Below are 15,924 nucleotides of genomic sequence, written 5' to 3'. Positions count from 1 at the left end.
ATTAAGTCCCATTTGCCTATTTTTATTCTTGTTGCATTTGCTTTTGAGGTTTTAGTCATATATTCTTTGCCTAGGCTAATATCCAGAAGAGTTTTTCCTAGGGTTTCTTCTAAGATCTTTAGAGTTTCAGGTCTTATGTTTAAGTCTTTAATCCATTTTGAGTTAATTTTTGTATCGGTGAGAGATAGAGGTACGGTTTCATTTTTCTATATATGGTTAGCCAATTTTCCCAGCACCATTTATTGAATAGCGTGTCCTTCCCCCACTGCATATTTGTCAACTTTATTGAAGATCAGTTGGTTGCAGGCAAGTGGCACTACTTCTGGGTTCTCTATTCTGTCCCACTGATCTATGGTACAAAAATATGTACAAGTACCATGCTGTTTCAGTTACTGCATGAGTAGCTAGGACCACAGGTGTGCACCACCATGCCCAGCTAATTTTTTGGGGGGGACGTGGGGGGCAGGTACATTAGAGATGGAGTCTTACTATGTTGCCGAGGCTGGTCTCAAGCTCTCAAGCAATCCTTTCCCCTCACTCTCCCAAAAGAGGCCTTGTAGTATAATTTCAAGTCAGGTAATGTGATGCCTCCAGCTTTGAAGAACCTTTGTTCATTACAAGGCATCATTAAGAGAATGTAAAGGTGAGCCAAACACTGGAAGAAGGTATGTGCATACAAGAAAAGTCATTTTACTACAAAAAACTGTAAAGCTCTACATGGAAAAAAATTTTATTAAAAGTCAAAGCCAAGCCAGGTACAGTAGCAAATAGGTGTAGTCCCAGCTACGTGGGAGGCTGAAGTAGGGGGATCACTTGGGCCCAGGAGTTCTAATCTAGCCTGGGCAATATGGTGAGACTCCACCTCAAAAAAGAAAAAAAAATTTTTTTAAGTCAAATGATAAAAACTGGTAAAAAGTATCTGTAACACTGTAACACTATATCCATTTCCACAATATAGAGTTCTTACAAATCAACAGGAAAAAGATTAATCACATAATCTTACAAACCAATAGGAAAAAGATTAATCACACAATCTAAAAGAATGCAAAGCCCACAAACATAAGGTCATAGGTAAACAAGTAGCTTTTAATCATGTGAAGAAAATACTCGTTTCCTCAATGAAAGAAATGTAAAGTAAAGCTACAAGACACCAATTTTTAACCGCTGAAATAGTAAAAGACAAAATGTTTCATGATATATTCTGTGAGCGTGTGGATATGAGTAAAAAGACATTCATTGTTAACGGAATGGAAACTGATTCAGCCTCCGTTTTTTTTTTTTTTTTCAGTCTTGCTCTGTCACCTAGGCTGGAGTACAGTGGTGTGATCTTGGCTCACTGCAACCTCCACCTTCCGGGTTCAAGCGATTCTCCTGCCTCAGCCTCTGGAGTAGCTGGAATTACAGGGGTGCGCCACCATGCCCAGCTAATTTTATATTTTTACTAAAGACGGGGTTTCAACATGTTGGCCACGCTGGTCTTAAACTCCTGACCTCAAGTGATCCACCTGCCTTGGTCTCCCAAAGTACCGGCATTACAGGCATGAGCCACCACGCCTGGCCAATTTGGCTTCTTTAGAAAGTAACTGGGTAACACCCCAAAACACTCTGATTTACCCATATCCTTTGACCCAGCAATTCCACTTATGTTACAGGAATATCCTACAAATATATGTGCAAATCTGCATAAAAGTATCTACAAGTATGTTCAATGCACCATTAGCCATTGTAGAAGGAAATGAAAGCAATCTAATGTCCCTTGATAGGTGATACAATGAAGTATGAATGTATCCAAATGATGACATATAATGCAACTGCTAAACAAAATGATAGATTTATATGTAATAAGGAAAAATCTCCAAGACAGTTCATTAAGTTGCAAAAACGAGGTTCAGAACAATGGGTAAAATGTGCTACCGTTTATTTACATTGGGGGAAAAGCAGGGATATATATTTATATTTGTATGCGCACAGAATTATCTGGAATATTTCAGGAAGCCTCTGAGGAGGGAGTTTGGAGGTCAGGGGGCCAGAAGTAGGAGGGAATTTTTGTACCCTTCTGAAGCTCCTGGACAAAAAAAATTAACAATGTACAGGTATTCTTTTCTAAAACAGGTAAACCAGGCAAGAGCAATGGCTCATACCTGTAAACCCAGCACTTTTGGAGGCAGGAGGATCACCAGAGGCTAAGAGTTTAAGATCAGCCTGGGCAACATAGCAAGACCCCATCTCTACAAAAATTTTTAAAAGTCAGTTGGGTGTGGTGGCACACGCTTGTACTCTTGGCTACTCGAGATACTGAGGCAGGAGCAATGTCTGAGCCCAAGAGTTCGAGTCTATGCTCGTGCCACTGCATTCTAGCATGGATGACAGCAAAACCCTGTCTCTAAAACAAATATAAAATAGGCCGGGCACAGTGGCTCATACCTGTAATCCCAGCACTTTGGGAGGCCGAGGCGGGTGGATCACGAGGTCAGGAGTTCAAGATCAACCTGGTCAACGTGGTGAAACCCCGTCTCTACTAAAAATACAAAAATTAGCCAGGCATGGTGCAGGCGCCTGTAATCCCAGCTACTCGGGAGGCTGAGGCAGGAGAATCGCTTGAACCTGGGGAGCGGAGGTTGCAGTGAGCCGGCATTGCGCCACTGCACTCCAGCCTGGGTGACAGAGTAAGACTCTGTCTCAAAATAAATAATAAACCTAAAAAAAAAAAAAAATCAGGCAAACCAAACAAAACACACATACCCTTTAGCCTAGAAATCCTAGATTTAGGACTCCTTCCAACAGAAATAAAAACACACATATATAGGTTATAAGTACAAAGACATTTATTGCATAATCTATAATGATAAAAACTATAAATATATCTTTATCAACGGGGAATGTTTGATTAAATATGGAATATAATATGGCTTCCTATCTACTGACTTAGAGAAATGCTCATGATGCAATATGCATAGTATAATTCCTTTTTTTTTGTTTGTTTGAGACAGGGTCTCACTCTGTCACCCAGGCTAAAGTAGAGTGGCATGATCACAGCTCACTGCAGCCTCGAAGTTACAGTGAGCTATGATCAGGCCACGCTGCACTCCAGCCTGGGTGAGACAGTGAGTACTCCGTCTCTAAATAAATAAATAAAAGGTTTCTTTACTAATTATACGAAGCCTTTTGATCTCTGAAATGCTTGTTACCCAGTCACGTGACTAAAAGATGTGATGAATGATGTGACTCAATGAATGTAATGTGCTAAATATGACATGTAAACTTTTTAAAAGAAAAGCCATACACAGGCCTGGCGAGGTGGCTCATGCCTGTAATCCCAGCGCTTTGGGAAGCCGATGCGGGTGGATCACTTGAGGTCAGGAGTTCGACACCAGCCTGGCCAACATGGTGAAACCTCATCTCTGCTAAAAATACAAAAATTGGCCAGGCGTGATGGCGCATGCCTGTAGTCCCAGCTACTCAGGAGGCTGAGGCAAGAGAATCACTTGAACCCCGGAGGCGGGGGTTGCAGTGAGGCGAGATTATGCCACTGCACTCCAGCCTAGGTGACAGAGCAAGACTCTGTCTCAAAAAAAAAAAAAAAAAAAAAAGAAAAGCCATACATACGAATTTTCGTTATATCTATAACCAATCTGCTGACTCGATGAAATATTTAGTAGAGCTGTAAATGGAAATTAGAATTTTTAAAAATACTGAGGGCCAGGCGTGGTGGCTCACACCTATAATCCCAGCACTTTGGGAGGCCAAGGCAGGAGGACCACTTGAGCCCAGGAATTTGAGACCATCCTGGGCAACACAGCAAGACCTGTGTCTACAAAAAAAATTTTTTTTTAAATTACCTACAGGCGGCCAGGCGCAGTGGCTCATGCCTGTAATCCCAGCACTTTGGGAGGCCGAGGTGGGCAGATAACAAGGTCAGCAGATAGAGACCATCCTGGCTAACACGGTGAAACCCTGTCTCTACTAAAAATACAAAAAAGTAGCTGGGCGTGGTGGCGGGAGCCTGTAGCCCCAGCTACTCGGGAGGCTGAGGCAGGAGAATGGCATGAAACTGGGAGGCAGAGCTTGCAGTAAGCCAAGATCACACCACTGCACTTCGGCCTGGGCGACAGAGCGAGACTCTGTCTCAAAAGAAAGAAAGAAAATTACCCACAGGCCAGGCATTGTGGCTCATGCCTGTAATCCCAGCACTTTGGGAGTCCAAGGTGGGCAGATCACTTGAGCCCAGGAGTTTGAGATCAGCCTGGGCAACATGGCAAAACCCTTTCTCTACTAAAAATACAAAAAATTAGCCAGGTGTGGTGTTACATGCCTGTAGTCCCAGCTACTAGGGAGGCTGAGGCAGGAGGATCACTTGAGCCTGGGATGTGGAGGTTGCAGTGAGCTGAGATTGCCCCACTGCACTCCATTCTGGATGATAGAGTGTAACCCCGTCTCAAAAAAAAAAAAAAAAAAAATTACCCAGGAGCCCTTCTAGCTCTAGCTACAGGTAGGCTGAGTCAGGAAGATAAGGAAGTTGGGAAGATCAGGAAGATCACTTGATCCCTGGCAGTCTGAGGCTGCCATGAGTCATGATTGTGCCACTGTACTCCAGCCTGGGCAACAGAAATGAGACCTTGTCACTAAAATTACAAAACAGAAATAAGCAAATGTTCAGTGTAACATGTATTCCGTTCTATACTACATTTTGTTCATTCATGCATTGAAGGGCATTTAGACTGAATATGAGGTGTACACGTTTTTGTTTGAGCATTTTTTCTCTTTGACGGAGTTTCGCTCTTGTTGCCCAGGCTGGAGTGAAATGGCACCATCTCAGCTCACCATAAACTCTGCCTCCCAGGTTCAAGTGATTCTCCTGCCTCAGCCTCCCGAGTAGTTGGGATTCAGGCACCCACCACCAAGCCCGGCTAATTTTTATAGTTTTAGTAGAGATGGGGTTTCACCATATTGGCCAAGCTGGTCTCAGATTCCTGACCAGAGGTAATCCACCCACCTTGGCCTCCCAAAGTGCTGGGATTACGGGAGTGAGTCACCGCGCCCGGCCCTTAAACACTTTTTCAATTTTTTTGGACATATCCTTAGAAGTGGAATTGCTGAATCATATGATGATTTTATTTAACTTGTTCAGGAACCTCAAACTGTTTCCCACAGCAGCTGTACCATTTTACATTCCCTCCAGCAATGTATCAGAGTTCTAACTTCTTTACATCCTCACCAATACCTTTTTTTTTTTTTTTTTAGGAAATGGCTGTCCTACTGGCCATGAAGTGATGTCTCACTGCGGTTTCAATTTGCACTTCTCTAATGATTCATGATGCTGATCATCTTTTCATGTGCTTGTTGGCACCTGCCACTCTTTGGAAAGTCTATTCAAGTCCTACATCCATTTTTTTTTTTTTTTTTTTTTTTTGGTCTTGGCTTCTTCACAGGACAAGTTCTACCACGCCCATTTTCTGAGTTGTCTTTTCATTGAGTTGTAAAAGTTCTTTCTGTATTGTGCTACTAGATTGTCTTAGTCCATTTGGGATGCTCTTACAAAATACCATAGACTGGGTAGCTAATAAACAACAGAAATTCTCACTGTTCTGGAGGCTGGGAAGTCCAAGATCAAGGTGTTGGCAGACTCTGTCTGGTGAAGGCCCACTTCCTCTAATGGCAGAAAGGGCAGGGGGTTTCTCTCTTGGGCCTCTTTTCTTCTTTTAAAAAAATTTTTGTAAAAATGGAGTCTCACCTTGCTGCCCAGGCTGGTCTCAAACTCCTGGGCCCAAGCAATCCTCCCGCCTCTGCCTTCCAAAGTGCTGGAATTACCGGCATGAGCCACCACACATGGCCACAAGGGCCTCTATCCTTATCCTTATGCACTAATTCCATCACCTTGCGGGTGAGGCCTTCACATATGAATTGGGTGGGGGGAGACATAAACATTTAGACAGCAGCATAGATTCTTATCAGGTATATGATTAACAAATATCTCCCATTCTGTGGGTTGTCTTCTCATTTTCTTGATAGTGTACTTTTACACACAAAAGTTTTTAATTTTGATGAAATCCAATTCATTATTTTTTGTTGTTTCTGCTTTTAGTGTCACATCTAGAGTCTACTGCCAACTCCAAGGTCATAAAGATTTACCCTTGTAGTATTCTTTTTTTTTTTTTTTTTTTTTTTGAGATGGAGTTTCGCTCTTGCTGACTAGGCTGGAGCGTAGTGGCGCGATCTCGGCTCACCGCAACCTCCATCTCCCGGGTTCAAGCGATTCTCCTGCCTCAGCCTCCCGAGTAGCTGGGATTACAGGAGCACGCCACCACACCCTGCTAATTTTGTATTTTTAGTACAGACGGGGTTTCTCCACGTTGGTCAGGCTGGTCTCAAACTCCTGACCTCTGGTGATGCCAAAAGTGCTGGGATTACAGGGGTGAGCCACCACGCCCAGCCTACCCTTGTATTCGTCTAAGAGTTTTATAGTTTTCACTCTTCCATTGGGTCTTTGATCCATTCTGAGTTAATATTTGTACCATGGTATGAGGTAAGGGTCTAACTTCATTCTTTTGCATGTGATATCCTGTTATCCCAGCTCCATTTGTGGCAGACACTACTCTTTCACCATTGACTAGTCTTGGCATCCTTGACAAAATCAATTGCTCATAAATATAAGGGTTTATTTCTAGACTCTCAATTCTCTTCCACTGACCCATATGTTTATCCTTATGCTAGTACAGTACCACACAGTCTTGATTACTATAGCTTGTAATAAGTTTTGATATAAGGAAGTACGTTCTTGAAAAAGAACAAAGTGGCTATTTGGGTTTTGGGTATTAAGAGCCCCTTGCAATTACATATGAATTTATTTATTTATTTATTTATTTAATTTATTTGAGACACAGTCTCACTGTACCACCCAGGCTGGAGTGCAGTGTTGTGATCTTGGATCACTGCAACCTCCATCTCCTTTTATTTGAGACAGACTCTCACTCTATCACCCAGGATGGAGTGCAATGTTGTGATCTTAGATCACTGCAACCTCCATCTCCTGGGTTCAAGGGATTCTCCCACCTCAGCCTTCCAAGTAGCTGGGATTACAGGTACCTGCCACCACACCTGGCTAATTTTTATATTTTTAGTAGACACGGGGTTTCACCATGTTGGTCAGGCTGGTCTCGAACTCCTGACCTCAAGTGATCTGCCTGACTCAGACTCCCAAAATGCTGGGATTACAGGCGTGAGCCACCACACCCGGCCAATTCCATACGAATTTTAACATCGGTTTTTCCACTTCTGCAAAAAAATTAAAAGGTTGTTGCGATTTTGATAGGGATTATGCTGGTAGATGCTTTGGGGGGAGTTTTGCTGTCTGAAACCTCCCTTAAATTTGTCTAGCAGAACATATAGAGCAAAATCACACAAAGGCAGCAGTGGCAGGCAGCACACTGAGAGAAATGCAGTGTAATTCATCTCGAATAACTTTTGTATACTTATACACGTAAAAACAGTTATTTCCTCTGCTGATTTCACCAATTTTAGCAGTCTAGAAAATGTGACTATACAACAGTAAATAAAAGTTAACATGATCAAAGAACTCAGGAGACAATTCTTTCCTTGTTCAATCTGCTGTCTCCCCAACCCCTGTCAAGATAAAGGAGAGGGAGGTGGACAGGTTATGGCTTTACAATTTATAATCAAACCACAGACCTGGGATAAGGGCCCTTCAATTCATCCTCCGAACTGTTTAAAACATTAACTCAGTGGAAGATGCCAGAAGCTTTCAAAAAGGAAATATTCCAGGAGGGTAAGGACGTTATAATCACAGCATCTTCAACCTTTGCCTTTTTGCCCTGAACCCAAAAATTACCGACTCCTATGAACTGGGAAAACAGCACATCTATTTGGAATAACACAGTTTTTTCATGTACTTCTGCATCCATTTTCTCTTTCAGATAAACCCTGTAAAGTTTATCAAACACAAGGACTGTCTGCACCTTTCAGTATCTGACATCTTCTTTCATCTCCCTGGTTGTTCTGACAGTGCAGTGGGTTTCCGCCTCAAATGCTGACAGGGAACACACAATACTATTCCTACTGAAATAACATCCATCTAGTAACACTGTTTCTGAACACTGCCCCTCAACTTAGTCATACTGGGTGACTTCTAACTGAAAGCATGAACCCCAGGGCTTCTGCTGGAGTAACAGTCACAACAGGGTCCAGGACAAGGTGGCTCCCATTGTTCACCTTGAGCCCAGAGAAGCAGCTGCCCCAGTTATGGATGGCTTTGTTCCTTGAAGGGAGGAATTATGTATAATTGGAAATCCCATGCACCACCCTGACCCAGCTCTTGCCATCTCTCTTATACTTAGCCTACAGTGTTTGTTCAGTTGGTGCTGGTTAAATGCAGTGCTTCTCAATCTTGAGACCATCAGAATCATCTGTGAAACTTTCAAAAGACACAGGTTGAAAGATTTATTCAGTAGGCCTAAGAGTAGTGTCCCAGCCTTTCCAATTAACAAAAAATTCCACAGGTGATTCAGTTGAGAATCTCAGGTTTAAGAAAACTCTCTTTTCTAAACCACACTTCAACTAATTTATTTTATGTAAATAAATAATATAGCCAGATTTGGGGTTGGGGGAGAGAGGTAGCAAGGACTTTCTTCACCAGGACTCTAAGAGATTTAAATCCTAAATAGGAAACAGGCACTTCATTTTCAGTCTGACTGGAAAACAGTAATTTCTACCATTACAACTATCCTTCATATCATCCCAGCCATGTCCATGTTTATTAGCTGTTTAAAAAAATTTTCTGTATCATATGATATTTTGAAATCTTAAAAATCTTGCTGGCAGGGAGACTGCCTCTCCCAGGTCTAATTCCTCAAGACAGTAAACAACTTACTTGGGAGCATGCCTCTCACAGGCAAGTCAGCCTCCCCCTTTATCTAACTCTCACACACCAAGCCAGTATTTCTCCTGCCCTAAATCATCCATGGCCAGGTACCAAGCAACTAGAGACCACCCAAAGGCAAAGCGTGATGGAATTATTTAAATTATCCAATCCTAAAATGTTTACTCCGCCCTGACTTGCTATTTCTGAGGAACCCCATGAAGGTTCTGGCCTAGACTTTCTCCTTGTTCCTATTTCTTCCTCCTAACCAAAAGCTGATGCCTCCCTTGTGGCTCTGAACGTGGTGGCATGCCTCCTTTTCTTGAGAAATGTAAGTAAATTATTTTAGGCCAGGCGCGGTGGCTCACACCAGTAATCCCAGCCCTTTGGGAGGTCCAGGCAGGAAGATCGCCCGCCTGAAGTCAGGAGTTTTAGACCAGCCTGGCCAACATGGTGAAACCCCGTCTCTACTAAAAATACAAAAAATTACGCCGGGCGCGGTGGCTCACACCTGTAATCCCAGCACTCTGGGAGGCCAAGGCGGGCAGATCACGAGGTCAGGAAATCGAGACCATCCTGGTTAATACGGTGAAACCCCGTCTCTACTAAAAATACAAAAAATTAGCCAGGTGTGGTGGCGGGCGCCTGTAGTCCCAGGTATTCGGGAGACTGCGGCAGGAGAATGGCGTGAACCCGAGAAGCAGAGCTTGCAGTGAGCCGAGATCACACCACTGCATTCCAGCCTGGACAACAGAGCGAGATTTTGTCCAAAAAAAAAAAAAAAAAAAAAAAAAAAGAATTAGCCAGGCGCGGTTGCGGGCGCCTGTAATCCCAGCTACTCCGGAGGCTGAGGCAGGAGAATCGCTTGAACCAGGAAGGTGGAGGTTGCACACACCACTGCGCTCCAGCCTGGGCAACAAGAGCCAAACTCCGTCGAAAACGAAGCAAGGAAGGGAAGGAAGGAAAGAGAAATTATTTCAACAGCACTGGCCTCTCCATGTTGTCACTCAGTCTCCTCTATAAATTCAAGTCCCAAGACACCCTGCCCTACCCATACCTCTGGGCTGCTTATCATTCTTGTTCTGTCTACTTTATCCAGTTGGAAACCATATTACAAACTAACTTAGATTTCCAAGCCAGAGAGCAAGTAAACACCTCCTAAATCCTTCATCAAGGAAAACCTCTTGGAAGGTTTTGAAGCTCAACATTCAGAATCAAATGTAGTCCTACCCAGTAATTCCACTCCTAGAACACAAAAACTTGTGTTATGAACACGAATGTTCATAGCAGCATTATTTCTAACAGCCAAAAAGTAAAAACATGCATATGCCCATCACCTGATAAAGGGATAAACAAAACATGGTCCATCCAAACACGTGATTATGCAGCCATGAAAAGGCATGCAGTACTGATTCATGCTACATGGATGAAATCTTAAAAACATGCTTAATAAAAGCCCAGCAGAAAAAGCCAAGTATCACATGATTCCATTTACATAAAATGTACTGAATACGCAAAACCACAGAGACAGAAAGCCGATTAGTGATTGTCCCGGGATGGGGTCGGGGGAATTGCGGAGTGACTACGAATGGGTACGGCAGGTTCGATTTGGGGTTTTAAAACGTTCTGGAATTAGCGACGATGGCTGCAAATCCTGTGAACGTACTGGAAACCACTGCATTTTATGATATTGTATCTTTTAAAAAACATATTGCCTGCCCTGCAAACTGATTCCTTTACACCTCTCCTGTGTTCATTATCTCAGTGACTGGAGGCACGCTACTCTCGGATGCTAAGGCCAGAAACCGGCAAATCGTTAACAATTGCGTCTTGACTATGCTCCATATTTCTCCATTCTTTTCGCTCCACTTCCTAATTAGGGCCGCTCTCACTTTTCATCTAGATTATGTAATAGCCTCCTAATGGGTGTCCTGGCCTCATCTGTTCTCACTGTCTTTAGGCCTTTAAAAACAAAATCTTACGCCGGGCGTGGTGGCTCACGCCTGTAATCTCAGCGCTTTGGGAGGCCGAGGCGGGAGGATCTCTTGAGGCCAGGGTTCGAGACCAGCCTGGGCAATATAGTGAGACCCCCCCCCCCCAACACCGCCCGTCTCTACTTAAAAAAAAAAAAAAAGCCGTGAGCGGTGGCTCACGCCTGTAATCCCAGCACTTTGGGAGGCCGAGGCGGGCGGATCACCTGAAGTCAGGAGTTGGAGACTAGCCTGGGCAACAGAGTGAAACCCAGTCTCTACTAAAAACACAAAAATTAGCCGGGCGTGGTGACTGGCGCCTGTAATCCCAGCTAGTTGGGAAGGTGAGGCACAAGAACCGCTCGAACCCGGGAGACAGAGGTTGCAGTGAGCCGAGATCGCGCCACTGCACCCCAGCCTGGGCAACAAGAGCAAAACCCCGTCTCAAAAAACAAACAACAAAAAACCTTCAATGGCTCCCGACGACCCCAAGTTGAAGCTCAAACCCTTAATACGATGTGTAAAGTCCCTCAAATGCCAAGCCGTGGCAAACCTCTGCCACCTTTCCCCCAGGCCCTGGCTGGCTTCACCCTAGCCCTGCGGAAGAGCTCGGGCATCCCCTCCAGGCACCTGCAGCGCGGTACAATCCCCTCTTCACGTAGCTACCCTCCCCGACCTCCAGGCCTCGACTCTCACGCCACCCCACCTGAGAGGAAGCTTCTCGGGCCCCCAGGCCAGATTTGGTGCCTCTCCCGGTCCCCCTCACCCCGTCCACTCTCCGCTCCACAGGCAGGTATGCCCAGAGGGGGCCGCCATTGTATCCGCGAACATTTCCTGAGCCAGCTGGGGAGGAACCAGACTTTATCTCACAGCTGCCACAGTGCCTTAAACTCGCCCTCTTTCTCAACAACTAATAGACTCCACCTGAAGCAAGCGCCGCTTCCGCCTCGCCCCGCCTCCTCCCGACCGGAAGCGCTGGCCGCCGCGGGCCCGCGCCCGGCGCCGCAGAGGAAGACGGGAAGCGAGGCGGCCGCACCACCGCGCGCGCCCGCTCTGCGCCTGCGCGCAGGCAATTCTCCGCGGGGGCGCGGGCGGCGCATGCGCAGGCGCACGAGTCTCCGTTAAGAAGGTGCCGCGGCAGCGCCGGAGGTAGGAGGAGCCGGGCTGTGGGGCTGGTAGTCTGCACCCGAGAGGCGGAGGTCCTGTCATTTCGGGCCGTTCTCGCTTTCCTAAGGGAGAAGAGCCTTTCTCGCCCGTCTCCCTCGCTGGCTCCGTGGCCTCGGCAGGCCCGCAGCCCCGACGGAGAGGCAGGAGCCGCACTCGGGTGGAGAGGGGCCGGGGCCCGCCTGGAGGGAGGAGGGTGGCGGATCCGGATCCCCACGGTGGTCTCGGTCCGGGCCAGTCCGGGGATCGGGGTTCTCCGTCTGACTTTAGAGCCGTTAGAGTCTTTGGCAGCCCTTTTCCCAGACGGGGAACCCCTCAGCCCCTTTCCGTAGGTCGCCGGGTTGGGGGAAGCGGGAGGGTCCGCCCCTTACCGATCCATTCATTCATCCCTCGCCTGCTGTGAGCCGTGGGCTGCCGTAGGTACGAAGCAAGGAGGCACAAGTCCCCTTCCCTCTGGAAACCTGCAGGCTTGCAGGATCCGTTATGTCATTCAGTAAATCTTGACTGGGCACCTATAGGAGGAGATAAGACTGTTGTGAGGTTCATATCAACAGAGATGCGGAGATCAACACAGTTGTGGAGGGTGGAATTTGTTCCACCCGCTCCCCGCATCCAACAGGATAAAATTCACTCTGCCTAGCCTGACCTTCCAGGCCCTTGTGAGCCAATCCTTTCCTCTCCCCGCAGCCTTTTCTCCTACACCTTTCTCTCTACTCCCATTATACCGAACTCTTTGCAATCCATGAATTCAACAAATAGTTGTGGAGCACTTATTTCAAGTCAGGCACCGGATCAGCCAAAGAGGTTGCAAAGTAATAGATGGATCTCTGCCCTCCTGAAGTGTTGAGCTTAATGAGGGACAGATAATAAGCCGATGAATAAAAACACAAGAGCGGATAGTTTGGAACCACACTTCCTGGGTTTGATCCCAGCCCTGCCACTGTGAAAGCAGTTCCTGAACTGGCTTTGAGCCAGTTCCTCATTCTGCTTGCGCGTTTCCTTGCCGTGAAGACAGGATGACAAGAGATTCCACCATATAGGCTTCTTGTAAGGATTAAATGAGTTTGACTTGGAAAGCAATTGGAACAGTGCTTGGCACACAGTAAGCATTCAATAGATATTATCTGTTTCATATGATTATAACCTATGACAGATGCCATTGTGAAAACAGTGGACGATGATAGGGATTAACGGGGATGGAGAGGGTCCATAAAGGATTAGAGGACACTTCTCTAAGGGGAAGACACAGAAGAGAATGCGCCAGCCATACAAAGTAGATTCTAGGTAGGAGTATTTTCAGCTCTGGAAAACACAATGATTAATTAGATTCCTTGGACAGTGGAGATTGCATTATTGTATTTGAAAGGAATAACTTTCTGCCATTCGGTCATTCAGTTTTGATTTTTGAACCCTACTTAGCTGTGTGCCAAAGTAAACAACCATGCCCACGAGGCCCAGCTTTTGCACACAGGCGACATTCCAGTCATCCAGGTTTGGAGAGCCTTGTTGGATTGAGAAGATAAGTAAAAGTGACCTTTTCTCTCCTGAGTGTTCATGAGAATATAATGTCTCTTTCTGTCTCTTATGTTGCAGTATTTACAGAAAGAGCCTCTTTAACAGCCAGGGGTCTTAGATCAGTGTAGGAGATAGTTTTCCTAGATTTGGGGATCATCCTGTTTCTGTGGTGACTGCCTTTCATGGGGTTTGCTCCCTAAATTTCAGTTAAGAAAACACTCTCCCAAGATGCACATATTTTAATACCTGTGGAAGAACATGCTTTGACAGGTTTCTAGATCCTTCTGTCGTGATGTCTGATAGGACGGTTAGACCATGTTAACCAGGCTGGACTGAGTATTTGACAGTATTATTACTCCGAAGACTTTTCCCTCACCCCGCATGCCCTTGTCCCTCCCTGGAAGAACTGGCATAAAATGACAATGTCTGATTACACTTACATGCTTTTGGTTTTCCACAGATGTGAAATTAAGTGAACCATATATGTTTCATTATCATGGAGATCTTGGAGAATTATCTGAGCACCAGGTTCATATGTATTCGATCTCAGAGGCATCTATTGGACAACAAAACACTCTTTCAGTTGTGAACTTTATTTATTTATTTATTATTATTTTTTTTTGAGACAGAGTTTTGCTCTTGTTGCCCAGGTTAGAGTGCAGTGGCACGATCTCAGCTCACTGCAATCTCCGCCTCCCAGGTTCAAGGGATTCTCTTGCCTCTGCCTCCCGAGTAGCTGGGATTACAGGCGTCTGCTACCACGCCTGGCCAATTTTTTGTATTTTCAGTTGAAACGAGGTTTCACCATATTGGCCAGGCTGGTCTCGAACTTCTGACCTCAGGTGATCCACCCCCCCGCCTCGTCCTCCAAAAGAGCTGGGATTACAAGTGTGAGCCACCGCGCCCGGCCCAGTTGTGGACTTTAACAGAGGGAAGCTTTAAACATGTTTAACCACAGGCCCAATTTGAACAAAGATGCTTCAATCATTATAGAGAGGAAAACAGTACTTTCTGTTCAACTGTGCAAACTCTCCAAGTATCTAATGGAGAAGTAGAGAGGAACCCTAATGAAACTGAGTGTGAATGAGGCTCAGCTAGGCTTCTACTTGGGTTCACTGTCTCATCTGTCTGCCTGTCCTGGGATTGACCCTCGCTCCTCTGAAGACCAGCCTGAAAGACTTAAAACTTGTCAGATGATGGATGAGTCTGATGAGGACTTTAAAGAACTCTGCGCTAGCTTTTTCCAAAGGGTGAAAAAACATGGAATCAAGGAAGTGTCAGGAGAAAGGAAGACACAAAAGGCCACCTCAAACGGCACTCAGATAAGAAGCAAATTGAAAAGGACCAAACAAACCACTACCAAGACCAAAACCCTTCAAGGCCCTGCAGAGAAGAAACCTCCATCTGGCAGCCAGGCCCCTAGGACTAAAAAGCAAGGGGCAACCAAATGGCAAGCAAGTGAACCAGCCCTCTCTGTGAATGGGGAGGGGGGTGTACTTGCCTCTGCTCCAGATCCGCCTGTGCTCTGGGAAACAGCACAAAACACCCAGACGGGTAACCAGCAAGAACCATCGCCAAACCTTTCCAGAGAGAAAACCAGAGGTAATTTGTACTCTTTTAAACCAGGGGCTGGAAAACTTCCTGGAAAGGGCCAGATCGTAAATATTTTGGCTTTGTAGGCCACACAGACTCTGTCACAACTACTCAATTCTGCTGTCATAGTGAGAAAGCAGGCGTGGACAATATGTAAATGAACAGGCATGGCCATATGCCAGTAAAACTTTATTTACAAAAACAGGCAGCCAGCCACATGACTGTAGTTTGCTAACTTTTGGTTCGTTTTTATTTTTTAATTTTTAAGCTTAAAAAAAAATTTAGAGCTGGAGGTCTCACTATGTTGCCCAGGCTGGTCTTGAACTCCTGGACTCAAGCAATCCTCGTGCCTCAGCCTCTCAAAGTGCTGGGATTACAGGCGTAAGCCACTGTGCCCAGCTGACTCCTGGTTTAAACAACAGTCAAGAAAAACATAACCCGTGTGAATTTTTCACATGATTATGTTTGGAGTCCTCTGCTCTTTCAGAATTTCCTATGAAATTCTGTTATATGATTGACATGAGTTACACAAACAACACAATAATGCTGCTTCTCTTGTTTTCTTGAATTTATTCCAAAGTGGGTAAGTTGGACTGGGCCAGCCAATTTGGATAGGCTGCTGAGTGGGCCGCATGAGGGCGCTGTGTGGGCTCAAGTCCCAGGAGAATCTTCAGGTTCTTTCTTTCTCTCTCTGAAGACCTTTTAATCTTTTCCTTTGTTATTGTTATTGATTTATTTACTTACTTAGTTTTTAGAGACAGGATCTTGGTCTGTCACCCAGGCTGGAGTGCAGTGGTGCTATCATAGCTT

General features: G+C 45.4%; 2 protein-coding genes across 7 annotated transcripts in view; one reads left to right on the top strand and one right to left on the bottom strand.

Moving 5' to 3' along the window:
* DNASE1 (deoxyribonuclease 1) overlaps positions 1 to 11,852 on the bottom strand; it is a 51,142-nt gene extending 39,290 nt beyond the window's left edge. For 4 of the 5 annotated variants that reach the window (XM_063699969.1, XM_055365145.2, XM_063699970.1 and 1 more), the window contains exon 1: positions 11,609 to 11,852. The gene's annotated coding sequence lies outside the window, so the exon portion shown is untranslated. The remainder of the gene's footprint in view (positions 1 to 11,608) is intronic. The other variant, XM_063699971.1, reaches the window with a different exon arrangement.
* A 79-nt stretch (positions 11,853 to 11,931) lies between these two features.
* SLX4 (SLX4 structure-specific endonuclease subunit) overlaps positions 11,932 to 15,924 on the top strand; it is a 30,421-nt gene continuing 26,428 nt past the window's right edge. For both annotated transcript variants that reach the window (XM_063699968.1, XM_019012819.4), the window contains exons 1-2: positions 11,932 to 11,991; positions 13,982 to 15,123. In XM_063699968.1, the coding sequence (XP_063556038.1) occupies positions 14,589 to 15,123 (535 nt within the window). In that variant the 5' untranslated portion in view covers positions 11,932 to 11,991; positions 13,982 to 14,588. The remainder of the gene's footprint in view (positions 11,992 to 13,981; positions 15,124 to 15,924) is intronic.

The sequence above is a fragment of the Gorilla gorilla genome, chromosome 18 (assembly GCF_029281585.2).
Source record: "Gorilla gorilla gorilla isolate KB3781 chromosome 18, NHGRI_mGorGor1-v2.1_pri, whole genome shotgun sequence".
In the NCBI taxonomy this organism is placed as follows: Eukaryota; Metazoa; Chordata; class Mammalia; order Primates; family Hominidae; genus Gorilla; species Gorilla gorilla.
This window is presented reverse-complemented; position numbering and strand designations above follow the sequence as displayed.